The sequence below is a fragment of the Nerophis ophidion genome, linkage group LG07, assembly GCF_033978795.1.
Source record: "Nerophis ophidion isolate RoL-2023_Sa linkage group LG07, RoL_Noph_v1.0, whole genome shotgun sequence".
NCBI lineage: Eukaryota > Metazoa > Chordata > Actinopteri > Syngnathiformes > Syngnathidae > Nerophis > Nerophis ophidion.
In genome coordinates this window covers 14,831,521-14,851,532 of record NC_084617.1, presented here as the reverse complement: position 1 = coordinate 14,851,532, position 20,012 = coordinate 14,831,521, and the positions used below count along the sequence as shown (strand labels likewise).

The 20,012-nt window shown below is 42.8% G+C and overlaps 1 protein-coding gene across 1 annotated transcript in view; it reads left to right on the top strand.

The window, feature by feature from the left end:
- Positions 1-19,418, top strand: part of LOC133555931 (integrin beta-3-like) — a 54,208-nt gene extending 34,790 nt beyond the window's left edge. Inside the window, exons 11-15 of the mRNA XM_061905407.1 lie at positions 13,756-13,978; positions 16,751-16,851; positions 16,940-17,059; positions 17,149-17,315; positions 18,952-19,418. Coding sequence (XP_061761391.1) covers positions 13,756-13,978; positions 16,751-16,851; positions 16,940-17,059; positions 17,149-17,315; positions 18,952-19,026 — 686 coding nt within the window. The 3' untranslated portion in view covers positions 19,027-19,418. The remainder of the gene's footprint in view (positions 1-13,755; positions 13,979-16,750; positions 16,852-16,939; positions 17,060-17,148; positions 17,316-18,951) is intronic.
- The last annotated feature ends 594 nt before the right edge of the window (positions 19,419-20,012 follow it).

Sequence of the window (20,012 nt, the reverse complement as noted above, 5' to 3'; positions counted from 1 at the left end):
GATCCAACACAGCCGCGAGAGTCCAGTCCAAAGCGGATCCAACACAGCAGCGAGAGTCCCGTTCACAGCGCAGCCAGCAGGAAACCATCCCAAGCGGAGGCGGATCAGCAGCGCAGGGATGTCCCAAGCCGATACACAGGCAAGCGGTCCATCCTGGGTCCCGACTCTGGACAGCCAGTACGTCATCCATGGCCACCGGATCGGACCGGACCCACTCCACAAGGGAGAGTGGGACATAGGAGAAAAAGAAAAGAAACGGCAGATCAACTGGTCTAAAAAGGGAGTCTATTTAAAGGTTAGAGTATACAAATGAGTTTTAAGGTGAAACTTAAATGCTTCTACTGAGGTGGCATCTCGAAATTGTTACCGGGAGGGCATTCCAGAGTACTGGAGCCCGAAATGAAAACGCTCTATAGCCCGCAGACTTTTTTTGGGCTTTGGGAATCACTAATAAGCCGGAGTCCTTTGAAAGCAGATTTCTTGCCGGGACATATGGTACAATACAATCGGTACATTAGGCAAGATTGTCATGATTGTGTAAGAAAGTCTCCTTGTGAGTTTTTCACGTTTTGTATTCACACACACACACAGACACACACACTCACACACACACACACACACACACACACACACACACACACACATGCCAAAACTAGCAGGAAAGATCAGCTGGTCTTTCCTCTTCCTTGCTTTCAAGGCCTGTCCCGGCCCGCCTGTTGCCCTCGTCTTACTCTCTACTGACATGCCTAAAATGTCATTGAGGAGCCAAGCTACTGTAGTTCTTCATTAGTTTAATTACAATCTTCATTGAGCACATCTGCAGAATCCATCAATCAAGCAATCAATCAGATGGGCCCCTCCCCCGGTCATCTTCTTGCATGTAGACAAGTCTGCAGCAAATAGACGTTGCCAGCTGATGTAGAGAAGTGGTCCATCCCAGGTCCCGACTTGGAACAGCTAAAATATTCAGGCTGTTCAGGAATTGTGCGCTCTATTTCAACAATTATGAACAAAATTCCCGGATTTCTCATTGTTACTTTTTTTTGCATTTTCCCCATTCCAAATGAATTGGCCATTATTCAAACTTCCACATTTCCAACGTTCTTCAACTCATTCAAACCATTCCACCTTTAAAACATTCCACCATTCTGGAAATTCATATTACCCTTTTTTCCAGAAATCCCCTAATACCATTTACTACTTCAACATTTCTTGCCCGATTTAAACAATTCTAACACCAACCAATTCAGCTCATTCAGGACATCCATCCATTCATTTTCTACCGCTTATTCCCTTTTGGCGTCGCGGGGGGCGCTGGCGCCTATCTCAGCTACAATCGGGCGGAAGGCGGGGTACACCCTGGACAAGTCGCCACTTCATCGCAGGGCCAACACAGATAGACAGACAACATTCACACTCACATTCACACACTAGGGCCAATTTAGTGTTGCCAATCAACCTATCCCCAGGTGCATGTCTTTGGAAGTGGGAGGAAGCCGGAGTACCCGGAGGGAACCCACGCATTCACGGGGAGAACATGCAAACTCCACACAGAAAGATCCCGAGCCTGGATTTGAACCCAGGACTGCAGGAATTTCGTATTGTGAGGCAGACGCACTAACCCCTCTGCCACCGTGAAGCCCCTCATTCAGGACATTCATGTTCCTAATCATTTTCAAAAAATCCCGCTTTTCCCTAAATTCCCCAATTTCCAGGAAATCGCCATTGAAATGTATGGGACTTTTTTCCAAGTTGCACATTTTTCAACCTATTGAAACCATTCCAACATTAACACATTCTGCTCATCCTGGACATTCAAACTAACACTTTCCGAAGTTCCAAACCAAATTCCGGTTGTCCTGGAAATTCAAACTCTTCAACATTCAAACCATTTCAGCGTTTAAACAATTTCAACATTCAAACCATTTTAAAATTAATCCTACATCTCATTAGCATTTCAGTTCAGCGTCAGCTCTTCAACATTCAAACCATTCCATGAATTGATTAACGTGGACCCCGACTTAGACAAGTTAAAAAACTTATTCGGGCGTTACCATTTAGTGGTCAATCGTACAGAATATGTACTGTACTGTGCAATCTACTAATAAAAGTCTCAATCAATCAAAGTCTAACATTCAAACTATTCTTACATTCATACTACATTCTGTCAGCATTTCAGTACAACTTCAGCATTGGAGCATTTACACGCAATTCCTTCAGGAATTGCCTCTTCCCATATATTATATTTTTATATAATATAAAACAAATACCATGTACAATATTACAGAATATGTAATGGCAAGCGATGCGAAGGTTTTGGACAGGCTTTTACTTGTAATGTTTCAACTGGGACTAAGTTCCTGCACAGTCCTGACTGCGCTCATGGCGGTATGCGCACATACTGAGTAGTGCGCAACAATGGACTCTATTATGGGGACCGGAGTTGAACCCGAAAGCATTTTAGTCAGCGGCGTGACCTGTAAAAAGGCGGCATGACATTTTCGTTCCTTGGGGCCGTGTGCCTTTGTTTGTTCTCCGCCTTGGGCTGCCGAGCCGTGGAAGCGAGAGCCAGAAAGGCCTGCCTGGGGGCCTAATACATGTGAGGGCACTTCCAGAGAACAGGAAAGTTTGCATTCCTTGACAGGAAATAAGCCCAAGCTTTCCTTTACTCCAGCCACTTACATAGCTTCCTCCCTCTTTTTCGTGCCTCTTAACGTCCTCCTCCGGACCCTCTTTGGAGTCTGCATGTGAGTTTAATGAGCCGGATGTTAGAATTCTAGCACATTGGGCTGACGTCAACAACAACAAAAAAAGTCCCAGAAAAGACTCCCTATAGCCATAAAAGTGTGACGTAAAAACATGTAAGCCACTAACTATTGTTCTCTCAGACACAGACTGAGGGTTGACCAGATGAAATGCTTTAGAATTAGCGACCCTTGACCCGTCTGGGTGGTGTCATGAACCCCTCCCCCTCACACATCCAGATGGGCTGAGTCATTTATTGCAAAATCCTGTTGGGTTCTTGCCATACTTGCCAACCTTGAGACCTCCGATTTCGGGGGGTGGGGGGGCCTGGTCGTGGGTGGGGCGGAGGTGTAGTTGAGGAGGGGGCGTGGTTAAGAGGGGAGGAGTATATTTACAGCTACAATTCACCAACTCGAGTATTCTATATATATATATATCAATGTATGAAATACCTGACTTTCAGTGAATTCTAGCTATATATATTTATTTTATTATATAAATAAAATCAATTGTTGAATTTCTGACGGCACCTATCTAATACACAGTAATAAAAACACAGTTGTTCTACTAACTGTACTGTGCTTGCTGGTTACTAAAAAAACAACAACAACACTTACCTTTCACTATTTGAGTAACCTTTGTTCTGCCATTTGCGTACTGGCGAGCGATCTCCAAATCCGGGAACATATCCTTCACGGATTTCTTGTAGACATCCGCAAATGAGAACGGGACGTTGCTTCCAGCTATCAGCACAGCCATCTTTGTCTCAGCATAAGTTACAACATCGGGTCTCCATTTTGCGAGGTGGCCCATAATACTGGGTTGTGAACAATGCTGCGCTGCGGACGCTTTGTGCTTCGCTGACCGTTCATGACTGAGTATATCCGTTCGGCCACCGTGTTCAATGGAGAAGTCTGTTCTACAAAATTTACAGGCAAAATACCCTTTCCCCTTTTGAACTCTCCTGGATAAACTGAAGTTTTTGTTTTCATTCGTTTTGGAACTTGCAAGCGTATTTATTAATTTTGCTCGTCGACGGCGTCGCCATGGTTGTAACTTCCTCGTTCGTCTGCATCGTGTCTTTGTGTGTGGTTTTTTATTAAAATCTGTAGATTTTGTAACGTGATTGGGCAGGCAAGCTATTTATATAGTGGGAAAGCGTACGTGAAAACAGGCTGTCCCCACTCAGGTCCGCATGGAGCTGGAGTGGGCGTGGCCTCCAGCTCCGGCGGAATTTCGGGAGAAAATTTCTTCCGGGAGGTTTTAAGGAGAGGCGCTGAATTTCGGGAGTCTTCTTGCTAAGAATGACAAACAGTACTTCTGATATGGTGGGTCAGGGAGGTGTGGTCACGTCAATACTTTGTGTTAGCGTCATTATTCATAAATAATACGTCTTGTAATATGTTTGCCATTTAAGTACAGTACAGAAGTAAGTTGATGTGCCTTATCCATCGACTTTTTAAAGGTACAAAAGATACTTGTCTCATGATCCGTGGCCCGGATCATGTTTTGTCATGTTCTGTTAGTTTTGGACTCCCTTAGTTCCTGTTTTGCGCACCTCTGGGTTTGTTTTTGGTTTCCATGGGGATTAATTGGGTTCACCTGCCTCTGGTTAGTGGTCGGCACGCTCACCTGCTGTCGACCACTAATCAGAGAGATTTTTATTCGCGTTGCTCGCCACACTCGGTCTGGCTTCATTGTTTGTTGTACGCAACAGGTTACGTTGGTATTTCTTGGCTCCTAGTTCATGATTCCTGCGCTAAGTGGTTATCTTAGCTTCCTGTGCGATCGGCACGTTTTCCTTTTGCTTGTTTTCTGTTTTTGGTACGCGTTTGAATGACGAAGATTAAATCATGTTCCTACCTGCACGCCTTGTCCAGAGTGGTCCGTCTGCGTCCCGGGAGAACGAAGCCCGCAGTAATATGCGACCCAATCGTAACAACTTGCAAAATTGCAAAAAAAAAAGCTGAAAATAATTCCAGTTTTAAAACAGAACATTTATTTGTAGACTCTCAGAAATAGAAGTACTGTACAGGTACATTTAGACCCCGCAAGGTACAATTTACCCCAGAGGTCCTCTAGGTCCGCAACCCCAAGGGAGTCCGTTGAGGTACTGCGCGGGGGTTGTGAAATTTTTTGGTTGACAAACACTTTTTAAAAAATATATTTCTTAATATTTCCCTCCCAACTTTTGCACAAATTTAAATGTTTGCTCTAGGTCCCCTGTGTCAAAGTCAAGGCCTGTGGGCCAAATTCGGCCTGCAAATTAATTATGTATGGCCCCCGGGATGATATTTGATTAGTATTAGAACCGGCCCGCAGGCCACAGCCGCCTGCTGCTGTTGTGCCAGTGTTGGTGCTAGGATTTTTCAAAAGGGGGTTCACAAGTCATAAAAATGGAGTCCCACAGTAAATTTTTGGGGTCCCACTATTTTTTTAACCGTTTTGAAAACAAATGATAAATGTATGCATTATCCTGTTATATCTCACATTCTATATTGTTGTTTTGGAAAAAGGTTGTCATAAACATTATTTAATTCATTAAAAAATAATACAAAAAAAAACAATTTTTACGCATATGCAAATGTATTCAGTTATAAACATTCATTCACTTTCTTCTTTGCTTCATGGATCTAAACTTTACCGCTGCTGGTATTTTTTTCTATATATTTATTGTAATATTTTCAGAATGTGTTTTATTTTTGGCCAAATTAAGAAAAAGAAAACAATCTGAAGTCGTCTTTATTTTTTAGTTTTAATGCATGATTTTAATACGGTGCCCAGATTTTCCTCCATGCGGCCCCTGAGATAAAATTAGTTTGACAACCCTGGTAGAGTCTATGATGAAAGTAGCTTATTCCAGGAAGTTGAACGTGTTGTGTTGCGCCCTATAAAGTGTTTATATGCTAATTACACACCAGCTCTTTGACTGTACCCATCCCTTGATTAATTGATTGATTGATTGAAACTTTTTAATTAGTAGATTGCATGGTACAGTACACATTCCATACAATTTACCACTAAATGGTAACACCCCGAATAAGTTTTTCAACTTGTTTAAGTCGGGGTCCACGTAAATCAATTCATGATAATAATGTCCCATAGTAAAACCAACCCTATCAATCCCAAGAACCCCCTTTTAGACCTCGCCATGCCCTGGTTGGAGTCCTATTCAGCGAACTTCAACATAGATTTTATGGGGCGGCATAGCTCGGTTGGTAGAGTGGCGGTATCAGCAACTTGAGGGTTGCAGGTTCGATTCCCGCTTCTGCCATCCTAGTCAGTCCCATTCTGTCCTTGGGCAAGACATTTTACCCACCTGCTCCGAAGTCCCACCCACACTGGTTTGAATGTAACTTAGATATTGGGTTTCACTATGTAAAGCGCATTGAGTCACTAGAGAAAAGCGCTATATAAATATAATTCACTTCACTTTTATTAACAGGGGTTCATTTCCTTTCACACTCGCGGAAAAAAATTAAGAAGGTAAGCGAGCGGAAAGCATCCTGATTTATTGTCCGAGTCAGGGAAACAGTTTGCTAACTCTTTTGTTTTACACGGTAATGTTCAAATGTTAGTTCCAACTTTGTCTTTGGTGACAGTTTGACCCCAGAACTGACTAAATCCTATAGGGAAAAAAATGTATACTGGAATACATTGTGTTCTTTTTGACAGGCTTGAGTGGCGTCTCAGGAAGTGTTTACATGTGTGCTTGTTGGGCGACAAGAAAATGGGGAAACCATCAAGGCACTCTCACATTAGGCACACATCCTGTCTTTGTCGGGAGAAGAACGTCGAGACACAGCCCGTTTAGTCACTTTGTTTACTTTGTAGTTTTTGCTCACCGATCTGCAGTACTCTTTTTTTTTTTTACTTTTGCAGTACTTTTTAAACACGAGAGCTTTTTGTACAGACCAAAAAATAGCCAGGGGTTATTAACACCTTCCCCACAGTTAATGAATGACAAGTTACGCCCACCGGCGAGAACAAAGTCCGCATTTTTTCATCTGCAGGTGAACTTGCTCGAGCACGCTAATGTGGTTACAACCTCGCATTCTTGGTATTGTTAGTCGAGCCAAAAGTAGGACAAAAACAAGAAGAGACGTGATGTAGCTCGTATTGTCAGTGTAATTAGCAATCATCACACCCACACGCACAGATAAGGAGGCTATAATGAATCGATCGGAAATGACTAAGATTGTCACTCACATCCTAAACATTCCCAACTCAGACAGTTGCTAATCTTGTTCAGCATAATGTCAATGTTATTTTAGCCTATGACAGTAATAGGGCAGGCACTTTGACACTTTGTGTGCATTAAACATGCTAAAATCAATCCAAAGTAGGCCAATACATGCTAAAATATGTGAACAAAACATTAGATCAGACCTGGCCAATCTGCGGCTCGCAAGCTTCATGCGGCTCTTAACTCTGTTATGAGAGTAGCGTATGTGTGTTTGTGGCCCTTTTAAGATATGACAGCATGTGAGGTGAGTGACGTCAGTGAGTGGGTGGGCGAGAGAGGTGAGGGAGCGGTAGCAGTGAGTGCATCCAGGTGCTAGTAGACTGCTTGCAAGACACCAATAAAGTCACAAAGTTGCAACAAACCGCCGGCCTCGTCATTCACCCTCGAGTCCGGAGCTGTAAAGACCCACTGAACGGTGTTACCCCCGGAGTACAATATGTAACGTCTCCCCTGCGCTCCTCGACTATGGTCTGGAAAGGTGTAACAACTCGATTAGTCCCTTAGTGTTTACCATGAAGTCTTTATTTTAAACTTGTCTGAGTGCAAACTGAGGCAGTATTTGTCATTGATAAAACTTTCAGCAAATCAAAATTTATGACCAATAAAAACGCAATAAACCAGGACGGAAATTTGACCCGGCAAATATAAACAAAAGAAAACACTGGCGGAAAGCGATAATCGATACAATAATAGAAACTTCAAATCTTCAGCGTAACAAGGAATGCCAGAAGTCCCACTAAGCAACATGCATAGTAACAGAATTTTTTTTTTATTTTTGTTTGTGGACTTTGTTGAACTGTGAGTTTGTGTGTGTGAGACAGTGCACACAATGTTAATTGTTGAACATAACTGGCCTGTGGTCTTAAGCCCATGTGTAAGATGTGGCTTTTGCAGTAAAGCAGTAAAAAAAAGTGTCTTTTAGTCTCTGACTGGTTGGCCACCTCTGCATTAGATTATGCAGAGGGGCCATCCATCCATCCATCCATTTTCTACCGCTTATTCCCTTTTGGGATCGCAGGGGGCGACATTTTTTTTTAAAATAACAAAAAAAGTCTCCTGGGCTGCACCGACAGCCACATGGTTTAATGCCACACTGCAAAAACTAAAATCTAAGTAAGATTAAATATCTCAAATAAGGGAGATATTTGCTTATTTTCTGTCTGATAAGATAATTATTCTCACTAAGCAAATTTTGTGTTAGAATGTTTTACTTGTTTTAAGTGTTTTGGTCCTAAATGATCTCAGTAAGATATTACAACTTGAGGCTGAGATTTGATTGATAGATATATATAGTACTTTATTGATTCCTTCAGGAAAATTCCTTCAGGAAAATAAAAATTCCAGCAGCAGTGTACAGAGTTGAGATCAATTTAAACAAAAGTAAATAATGGGGGTTTAAATGGAAACGAAATAGAGAAATATTACAATAAAAATAAAAAATAAAAAACAACAATGGGAATAAAAATACAACAGTAAAATAAGAATATAACAAGACAAAGTAGGCAGTAGTGACCATGTTATGAAAACGTATTGCACTGTTATTGTTTTGCATCCCCTGTCATCCTAGTATCCCCCACCCCCCGCCCCAGAGAGGAGTAGTACAGTCTAAAGGCGTGTGGGACAAAGGAGTTTTTGAGTCTATTAGTTATGCACTTAGGATGAAGCAGTCTAGCACTGAACAGGCTCCTCTGGCTACTGATAACGCTATGCAGAGGGTGACTGGCATCATCCAGGATGCTCACTAGTTTGTCCACAGTCCTCTTCTCTGCCACCGTCACCAGTGAGTCCAGTTTCATTCCCATTGTAGAACCGGCCCGTCTGATCAGTTTCTCAAGTCCGGAGCTGTCCTTCTTAAATGTACTGCCCCCCCAGCACACTACCATGTAGAACAGAACACTGGCAACCACAGACTGGTGGTACATCCACAGGAGTTTTCTACAAATGTTGAAGGAGTGCAGTCTCCTGAGGAAGTACAGCCTGCTCTGTCCTTTCTTGTACTGGTGGTCTGTGTTAACAGTCCAGTCCAGTTTATTGTCCACCCAAACCCCGAGGTACTTGAATGAGTCCACGGTCTGTAACTCAACTCCCTCGATCACAATAGGTTTTACCGTGTACTCGACCTCCCAAAGTCAATGACCAGCTCCTTGGTCTTTGACGGATTGAGCTGCAAGACGTTCGTCTGGCACCAGACAACAAAGTCACTCACCAGGTTCCAAAACTCCTCCTCTCTGCCGTCCCTGATGCACCCGACGATGTCTGTGTCATCCGCGTACTTCTGGATGTGACACAGCTCTGAGTTGTAGCAGAAGTCAGCGGTGTACAGGGTGAAGAGAAGTATGATGACCTATATTGAGTAAAACAGGCTTGAAACTAGAACATCCACTGTTGCAAAGCTGTGTCATCAACACTCAAGTTTAAAGCTGCTTTTTTAAAGTAATAATTTCTTATTTTTATGTGCTTTGTGGACTTGGAGAAGGCATTCGACCGTGTCCCTCAGGAATAACTGTGGGAAGTTCTCAGAGAGTATGGGGTATCGGACTGTCTTATTGTGGCGGTCCGCTTCCTGTATGATCAGTGTCAGAGCTTGGTCCGCATTGCCGGCAGTAAGTCGAACACATTTCCAGTGAGGGTTGGACTCCGCCAAGGCTGTCCTTTGTCACCGATTCTGTTCATAACTTTTATGGACAGAATTTCTAGGCTCAGTAAAGGTGTTGAGGGGTTCCGGTTTGGTGACCGCGGGATTAGGTCTCTGCTTTTTCAATCAATCAATCAATCAATCAATCAATGTTTACTTATATAGCCCTAAATCACTAGTGTCTCAAAGGGCTGCACAAACCACCACGACATCCTCGGTAGGCCCACATAAAGGCAAGGAAAACTCACACCCAGTGGGACATCGGTGACAATAATGACCCAGTGGGACGTCGGTGACAATGATGACTATGAGAACCTTGGAGAGGAGGAAAGCAATGGATGTCGAGCGGGTCTAGCATGATACTGTGAAAGTTCAATCCACAATGGATCCAACACAGTCGCGAGAGTCCAGTCCAAAGCGGATCCAACACAGCAGCGACAGTCCCGTTCACAGCGGAGCCAGCAGGAAACCATCCTAAGCGGAGGCGGATCAGCATCGCAGAGATGTCCCCAGCCGATACACAGGCAAGCAGTACATGGCCACCGGATCGGACCGGACCCCCTCCACAAGGGAGAGTGGGACATAGAAGAAAAAGAAAAGAAACGGCAGATCAACTGGTCTAAAAAGGGAGTCTATTTAAAGGCTAGAGTATACAAATGAGTTTTAAGGTGTGACTTAAATGCTTCTACTGAGGTGGCATCTCGAACTGTTACCAGGAGGGCATTCCAGAGTACTGGAGCCCGAACGGAAAACGCTCTATAGCCCGCAGACTTTTTTTGGGCTTTGGGAATCACTAACAAGCCGGAGTCCTTTGAACGCAGATTTCTTGCCGGGACATATGGTACAATACAATCGGCAAGATAGGATGGAGCTAGACCGTGTAGTATTTTATACGTAAGTAGTAAAACCTTAAAGTCACATCTTAAGTGCACAGGAAGCCAGTGCAGGTGAGCCAGTACAGGCGTAATGTGATCAAACTTTCTTGTTCTTGTCAAAAGTCTAGCAGCCGCATTTTGTACCAACTGTAATCTTTTAATGCTAGACATGGGGAGACCCGAAAATAATATGTTACAGTAGTCGAGGCGAGACGTAACAAACGCATGGATAATGATCTCAGCGTCTTTAGTGGACAAAATGGAGCGAATTTTAGCGATATTACGGAGATGAAAGAAGGCCGTTTTAGTAACGCTTTTAATGTGTGCCTCAAAGGAGAGAGTTGGGTCGAAGATAATACCCAGATTCTTTACCGTGTCGCCTTGTTTAATTGTTTGGTTGTCAAATGTTAGAGTTGTATTATTAAATAGAGTTCGGTGTCTAGCAGGACCGATAATCAGCATTTCCGTTTTTTTGGCGTTGAGTTGCAAAAAGTTAGCGGACATCCATTGTTTAATTTCATTAAGACACGCCTCCAACTGACTACAATCCGGCGTGTTGGTCAGCTTTAGGGGCATGTAGAGTTGAGTTGGGTGTCATCAGCATAACAGTGAAATTTGCAGATGATGTGGTCCTGATGGCTTCATCTGGCCGGGATCTTCAGCTCTCACTGGATCGGTTCGCAGCCGAGTGTGAAGCGACCGGAATGAGATTCACCACCTCCAGGTCCGAGTCCATGGTTCTCGCCCGGAAAAGGGTGGAAAGCCATCTTCGGGTTGGGGTGGAGACCCTGCCCCAAGTGGAGGAATTCAAGTACCTAAGAGTTTTGTTCACGAATGAGGGAAGAGTGGATCGTGAGATCGACAGGCGGATCGGTGCGGCGTCTTCAGTTATGCAGACGTTGTACCGATCCGTTGTGGTGAAGAAGGAGCTGAGCCGGAAGGCAAAGCTCTCAATTTACCGGTCGATCTACGTTCCCATCCTCACCTATGGTCATGAGCTCTGGGTCATGACTGAAAGGATAAGATCACGGGTACAAGCGGCCGAAATGAGTTTCCTCCGCCGGGTGGCGGGGCTCTCCTTTAGAAATAGGGTGAGAAGCTCTGTCATCCCGGTGGAACTCAAAGTAAAGCCGCTGCTCCTCCACATCGAGAGGAGCCAGATGAGGTGGTTCGGGCATCTGGTCAGTATGCCACCCGAACGCCTCCCTAGGGAGGTGTTTAGGGCACGTCCAACCGGTAGGAGGCCACGGGGAAGACCCAGGACACGTTGGGAAGACTATGTCTCCCGGCTGGCCTGGGAACGCCTCGGGATCCCCCGGGAAGAGCTGGACGAAGTGGCTGGGGAGAGGGAAGTCTGGGCTTCCCTGCTTAGGCTGCTGCCCCCGCGACCCGACCTCGGCTAAGCGGAAGAAGATGGATGGATGGATGGAATTTCTTATTTCAAGCATGAAAAAAATAAATATGACTTTGACACAATTGTGTCTCATAATTAAAACAGATGACAGCCAAATGGACTTTGTGGTTTTATTTTCAATGAAACAAGAGAAAATTACGCGCTCATAAAGTAGTACAGTTGGCACAGTCCAGTAAACAGACGGTTAATACTTAAACATTTAACATGTGACATTTCGAACAATTTTGAACAGAAATAGTGCAAGCAAATTCAGATGAATTCTTCAAAATTACAATTAAAATTTTTTTGCCCGGTATGTATGCGCAATAATTGAGTGAAAGAGCATGCACTTGGCGTGATGATGTCATGTTATGAATGGAAAAATGTATTTTTAGACAATATGGTTTGCCGGAGCGGCTAGTAGACCCCGAGAGTAACAAGCGGTTGCCTTGTTGCCTTCCCATTGAGAACAATAAATTAGTTTTTAATATAAGTTTGCTGGTTTCAAGAAATGTAATGCCAATCACATATCATTATGTCAAGAAAATGGCACTAGCATTTACTTACTTTAAGAATATTTTTCAACATATTTAGCAAAAAAGGTTTATTTTTTTTCTACCAAGAAAAGTGCACTTGTTATTATTGAGAATATACTTATTGTAAGGCTTGAGTCTCAAACATGCGGCCTGCGGGCCAATTGCGGCCCACGAGACGTTATTTTGCAGCCCGCACTTTGATATGACAATTTAATGTTGGTGCGGCCCGCGAGTTTAACATGAACGACGCATGACAGCGACATACTTGCCAACGTTCTCAATTTTCTCGGAAGACCCCTGAATGTCAGGGCATCCATTCTCGCAAAGTCCCTGTCGATTTTTACCCAATCAACAATATTCAGGGGGTGCCATAATGGCACTGCCTTTAACGCCCTCTAAATCCTGTACTGACAGCGTGCAAGCCCAAATACACGTTGCATCTGGCTGTTTGATTCGCACATGTGCAATTGCAAGACATATTTAATCAACAGCTACACAGGTCACACTGAGGTTGGCCGTAAAAAAAAAAACGTTAACACTGTTACAAATATGTGCCACACTGTGAACCCACACCAAACAAGAATGACAAACACATTTCGGGAGAACATCCGCACCGTAACACAACATAAACACAACATAACAAATACCCAGAATCCCATGCAGCCCTTACTATTCTGGGCTGCATTATACACCCCCTCGCTACCACCATAATTTTACTTGTTTTGGAAAGTCTGGACCAGCCAAATTTTCTTGTTCTATTGGCAGATAATTTTGCTTAGTTCAAATAATTTTTATTTTTTTTTCTTGTTTTTGAACACTGTCTTTTTGCAGTGTTTTTAGCATGAGCTAATCAACATTAGCTCATGCTAATGTTGATTAGCCAGTTACACAACATGACTGAATATAACTAAAAAGTGTAACATGAATACAATTTGTTTTACATTTGTACCAATACTTTACTAATTCTTGGTACCTGGGAATTGATACTGGTAGTCAACATTACAACTTTTTAATACGTTTATGTTTGTTTATGTGTTAATAAACGTTACACTGCAAAAAGTTAGTGTTCAAAAACAAGAAAAAAAATTACAAAAATTGCCAAATGGAGTTGGTATGTTGCCAGCAACTATAGGGTTGCAGGTTCGATCCTCGTTTCCGCCATCCTAGTCAATGCCGTTGTGTCCTTGGGCAAGACACTTTACCCACCTGCTCCCAGTGCCACCCACACTGGTTTAATTGTAACTTATATATTAGGTTTCACTATCTAAAGCGCTTTTGAGGAAAAAGCGCTATATAAATATAATTCACTTCACTTATTGTTGCAGGTCACGGCAAGTGCAGCTGCAGCTTCTGCCAGTGTGACCCCGGCTGGGTGGGCGAGAATTGCAACTGCAGCACGCGCATCGACACGTGCATGTCCAACTTGGGCCTGGTGTGCAGCGGCCGCGGTAACTGCGAGTGCGGCGTGTGCCAGTGCACGCAGCCCGGAGCCTACGGCGCCACCTGCGAGAAGTGTCCCACCTGCCCCGACTCCTGCACCATTAAGAAGTATTGCAAAAACACACAACAAACTTGTGTTTTAAGACATATTAACGGATAAAGGGTGGTACGACTGAATGGCAAAAACAACAAAAAAGACGAAATTATTAGATTTTTAATAAGAAAAATCACAAGATGTGGAGGTTGGTAGGATTTACTGGTTTTACAAGTACAAACCCTGTTTCCAAATGAGTTGGGAAATTGTGTTAGATGTAAACATAAACGGAATACAATGATTTGCAAATCATTTTCAACCCATATTCAGTTGAATATGCTACAAAGACAACATATTTGATGTTGAAACTGATTAACGTGACAAAGAAGTTGGGAAAGGTGGCAATAAATACTGATAAAGTTGAGGAATGCTCATCAAACACTTATTTGGAACATCCCACAGGTATGCAGGCTAATTGGGAACAGGTGGGTGCCATGATTGGTTATAAAAACAGCTTCCCAAAAAATGCTCAGTGATTCACAAGAAAGGATGGGGCGAGGTACACCCCTTTGTCCACAACTGCGTGAGCAAATAGTCAAACACTTTAAGAACAACGTTTCTCAAAGTATTTCAAATTTAGGGATTTCAACATTTACGGTCCATAATATCATCAAAAGGTTCAGAGAATCCGGAGAAATCACTCCACGTAAGCGGCATGGCTGTAAACCAACATTGAATGACCGTGACCATCGATCCCTCAAACGGCACTGTATCAAAAACCGACATCTATCTCTAAATGATATCAACACATGGGCTCAGAAACTCTTCAGAAAACCACTGTCACTAAATACAGTTTGTCGCTACATCTGTAAGTGCAAGTTAAAGCTCTACTATGCAAAGCGAAAGCCATTTATCAACAACATACAGAAACGCCGCCGGCTTCTCTGGGGCCGAGATCCTCTAAGATAGACTGATGCAAAGTGGAAAAACATTTCAAATTGTTTTTGGAAATATTCAACACCGTGTTATCCGGACCAAACGGGAACCGAACCATCCAGACTGTTATTGACGCAAAGTTCAAAAGCCAGCATCTGTGATGGTATGGGGGTGCATTAGTGCCCAAGGCATGGGTAACTTACACATCTGTGAAGGCACCATTAATGCTGAAAGGTACATACAGGTTTTGGAACGACATATGCTGCCATCTAAGCAACGTCTTTTTCATGGACGCCCCTGCTTATTTCAGCAAGACAATGCCAAGCCACATTCAGCACGTGTTACAACAGCATGGCTTCGTAAAAAAAAGAGTGCGGGTACTTTCCTGGCCCGCCTGCAGTCCAGACCTGTCTCCCATCGAAAATGTGTGGCGCATTATGAAGCTCTAAATAAAACAAGAATGGGAAAGAATTCCACTTTCAAAGCTTCAACAATTAGTTTCCTCAGTTCCCAAACATTTATTGAGTGTTGTTAAAAGAAAAGGTGATGTAACACAGTGGTGAACATGCCCTTTCCCAACTACTTTGGCACGTGTTGCAGCGATGCAATTCTAAGTTAATTATTATTTGCGAAAAAAAAAAAAAGTTTATGAGTTTGAACATCAAATATCTTGTCTTTGTAGTGCATTCAACTGAATATGGGTTGAAAAGGATTTGCAAATCATTGTATTCCGTTCATATTTACATCTAACACAATTTCCCAACTCATATGGAAACGGGGTTTGTAGAATGAGTTGTCAAAATATCTATTTTATTTGTATTTATTGTAATATATTGAAATAATAACCTTTATCACTTTGCAACTGTATAATACTGTATATTTTTTTCATAACATTTATTTTTATGACATTTGAGTACATTGACATTTTAACAGATTCTTTTATTATCAAATTTAGCATTTATTTATAAATGTATAAGTATAATGTCAACATATTTCATGTATAATTATTTTTAAAGACTATTTTCCCTGATTCTTTGCTAAAAGTCATGTGGTACTGTACTTTAATGGTTAATCTACTAAATTCACATTTTCAGCTATTATTATTATTATTTAAAAAAGAGAATATAATAATATTTTAATAATAATTAAATTAATTATAATATGATTTTATTAGGGGCTTCACGGTGGCAGAGGGGTTAGTGCGTCTGCCTCACAATACGAAGGTCCTGCAGTCCTGGGTTCAAATCCTGGCTCGGGATCTTTCTGTGTGGAGTTTGCATGTTCTCCCCGTGAATGCGTGGGTTCCCTCCGGGTACTCCGGCTTCCTCCCACTTCCAAAGACATGCACCTGGGGATAGGTTGATTGGCAACACTAAATTGGCCCTAGTGTGTGAATGTGAGTGTGAATGTTGTCTGTCTATCTGTGTTGGCCCTGCGATGAGGTGGCGACTTGTCCAGGGTGTACCCCGCCTTCCGCCCGATTATAGCTGAGATAGGCGCCAGCGCCCCCCGCGACCCCGAAAGGGAATAAGCGGTAGAAAATGGATGGATAATATGATTTTAATTACTCATTGTTCTTATTGCTTTTATTTGAATAGGATATACTGTGTAATAATATAATTAATAGAATTGTATTACTAGTATTATATTATATTGAATTTGATTTTTTTTTCATCAATAAAATTAACTTTACAGATATATTACATTTTTATTATACTAAATTAGAGTACTAAACCACTTTTTTTTTTACACATTTTTTCTTGATTATTGATCATGTATTGTTAACACATGTCAGTGTGATATAGTTACATGCCATTTTTTTCCCCTTTTTAATCAGGAATATATTTTGTGGTGCTTTAAGGTGTCATGTGTAAAAAGAAAAAAAAAGTTACATTTTGTTGTCTCCGCAGGGCGTGCGTTGAGTGTCAGCACTTCAAGAGAGGCCAGTACGCAGAAGACAAGAGCTGCAATCGAATCTGCAGAGACGAAATACAAGTGGTGACGGAAATTGGTGAGAAGTGCAATGTCGTGTTAGATCACGCAAATTATTTGTAAAGGTTTCGACACGCGGATGTAATTTACGATCTTCACCCCGACAGAGTTCCACTCGAAGAACGCGGTGAACTGCTCGTACAAAGACGAGAATGACTGCGTGGAGCACTTCCAGTACTATGAAGACGAAAGTGGCAAATCCATCTTGTACGTGATAAAAGAGCCAGGTACTGTCCTACTTGAAAGATAACACCCTTGTTCCGCTTCAGTTTGCATCCCGGCTGACACAAATGTGGGCCCCTTGTGCCTTGTTAAGAATGCCCTCAGGGCGCCAACGTGCTGGTGGTCCTCCCGGCCGTGGCTGGAGCCATCCTGCTGCTGGGCCTGGTGGCTCTGCTCATCTGGAAGCTGCTGGTCACCATCCACGACCGCAGGGAATACGACAGGTTTGAGAAAGAGCGAGCCAAAGCCAAGTGGAACACGGTGAGAACTAGGGGAGTGGGGAAAAAATCGATTCGAATACGTTGTGCGATTAAGAATCGATTCTAATATTTTTTTTAATCGATTTTTTTTTTTTTAATCAATCCATCAAACCACTACACAGCAATACCATAACAAGGCAATCAAATTCCAAAACCAAATCTGACCCACCAACACTCAGAACTGCAATAAACAGAGCAATTGAGGAGACACAAACACGACACAGAACAAACCAAAAGTAGTGAAACAAAAATTTATATTATCAACAACAGTATCAATATTAGTTATAATTTCAGCATAACAGTGATTAAAAATCCCTCATTGGCATTATCATTAGACATTTATAAGAATAAAGAAAAAGAAGAATAGTGTCACAGTGGCTTACACTTGCATCGCATCTCATAAGTTTGACAACACACCGTGTCCAATGTTTTCACAAAGATAAAATCAGTCATATTTTTGGTTCGTTTAATAGTTAAAACATCCATCCATCCATCCATCCATCCATCCATCCATCCATCATTTTCCGCTTATCCGAGGTCGGGTCGCGGGGTCGTCTAGCTCTTCCCGGGGGATCCCGAGGCGTTCCCAGGCCAGCCGGGAGACATAGTCTTCCCAACGTGTCCTGGGTCTTCCCCGTGGCCTCCTACCAGCTGGACGTGCCCTAAACACATCCCTAGGGAGGCGTTCGGGTGGCATCCTGACCAGATGCCCGAACCACCTCATCTGGCTCCTCTCGATGTGGAGGAGCAGCGGCTTTACTTTGAGTTCCTCCCGGATGGCAGAGCTTCTCACCCTATCTCTAAGGGAGAGCCCCGCCACACGGCGGAGGAAACTCATTTCGGCCGCTTGTACCCGTGATCTTATCCTTTCGGTCATGACCCAAAGCTCATGACCATAGGTGAGGATGGGAACGTAGATCGACCGGTAAATGGAGAGCTTTGCCTTCCGGCTCAGCTCCTTCTTCACCACAACGGATCGATACAACGTCTGCATTACTGAAGACACCGCACCGATCCGCCTGTCGATCTCACGATCCACTCTTCCCTCACTCGTGAACAAGACTCCTAGGTACTTGAACTCCTCCACTTGGGGCAGGGTCTCCTCCCCAACCCGGAAATGGCACTCCACACTTTTCCGGGCGAGAACCATGGACTCGGACTTGGAGGTGCTGATTCTCATTCCGGTCGCTTCACACTCGGCTGCGAACCGATCCAGTGAGAGCTGAAGATCCCGGCCAGATGAAGCCATCAGGACCACATCATCTGCAGTTAAAACAAAATTACATTATTGCAATCAGTTGATAAAACATTGTCCTTTATAATTATAAAAATCTACTACTCTGCTAGCATGTCAGCAGACTGGGGTAGATCCTGCTGAAATCCTATGTATTGAATGAATACAGATTGGTTTTTAATCGGAAAAATATCGTTTTTGAATCGAGAATCTCGTTGAATCAAAAAAATCGATATATTATCGAATCGCGACCCCAAGAATCGATATTGAATCGAATCGTGGGACACCCAAAGATTCGCAGCCCTAGTGAGACCCATCGGAAAAATTCTCTGTTACCGAGTCAAACTATCATCATCTTTTAATTGAGCTTTTCCTCACTTAAAAGCCTCCTTGTCATTCCCAGGGCAACAACCCGTTGTACAAAGGAGCGACGTCAACCTTCACCAACGTAGCGTACAAAGGCGCCGCCTCAAGCTGAGTGCCCCTGTCGGAGGAGAAGATGCCGGAACCTCTTTATGGCTGTGCCTACAATGACCAATGCATTGTACAGTTAGGGAAAAAAATGTTTTTATGTTAAAACCCCTTTTTGTGCTGTCTGCTGTACACACATCAATGTTGCACTCCTTTGTTTACAATTGTGTTTTTTCTCTATCACCGCATCACTCATGTAGGTTTTTTGTGTTTTTTGTTTTTTTAAAGACTTGCTTGAGCACTTGTAAATTCAAAAAAATACATTGACTTTAAGTTATTTGAAATTGGCATCTAAAAATAAGAATATTCAAGGTGTATATGCCTATTTGCTGTAAATACAGTTTGATGGTTTCTATATCAGTGTGGATGGGAAAATGCCAATAAAGCCTGCCAAACACATTTGGACGCAAGACGATTTTGTTTGACGAAACGTGCCTGCTGTCTTTTTAATCAGCACTTTTCTGATATCCTATATGATGAAGATCAATTTTATACACAAACCATTGTACATTGTACATTAAAGGCCTACTGAAATTAGATGTTGTTATTCAAACGAAGACAGCAGGTCCATTCTATGTGTCATACTTGATCATTTCGCTATATTGCCATATTTTTGCTGAAAGGATTTAGTAGAGAACATCGACGATAAAGTTCGCAACTTTTGGTCGCTAATAAAAAAGCCTTGCCTGTACCGGAAGTAGCAGACGATGTGCGGTTGACGTCACGGGTTGTAGGGCTCCTCACATCCTCACATTGTTTATAATCATAGCCACCATCAGCAAGAGCTATTCGGACTAAGAAAGCGACGAGCCGTCCATTAATTTGAGCGAGGATAAAAGATTTGTGGATGAGGAAAGTGAAGCACAAAAAAAAAAAAGGAGACTTATTAGACACATTTACTAGGATAATTCTGGAAAATCCCTTATCTGCTTATTGTGTTAATAGCGTTTTAGTGAGACTATAGTGTCTCTCAGAGAAGCCAATGGAGGAGCC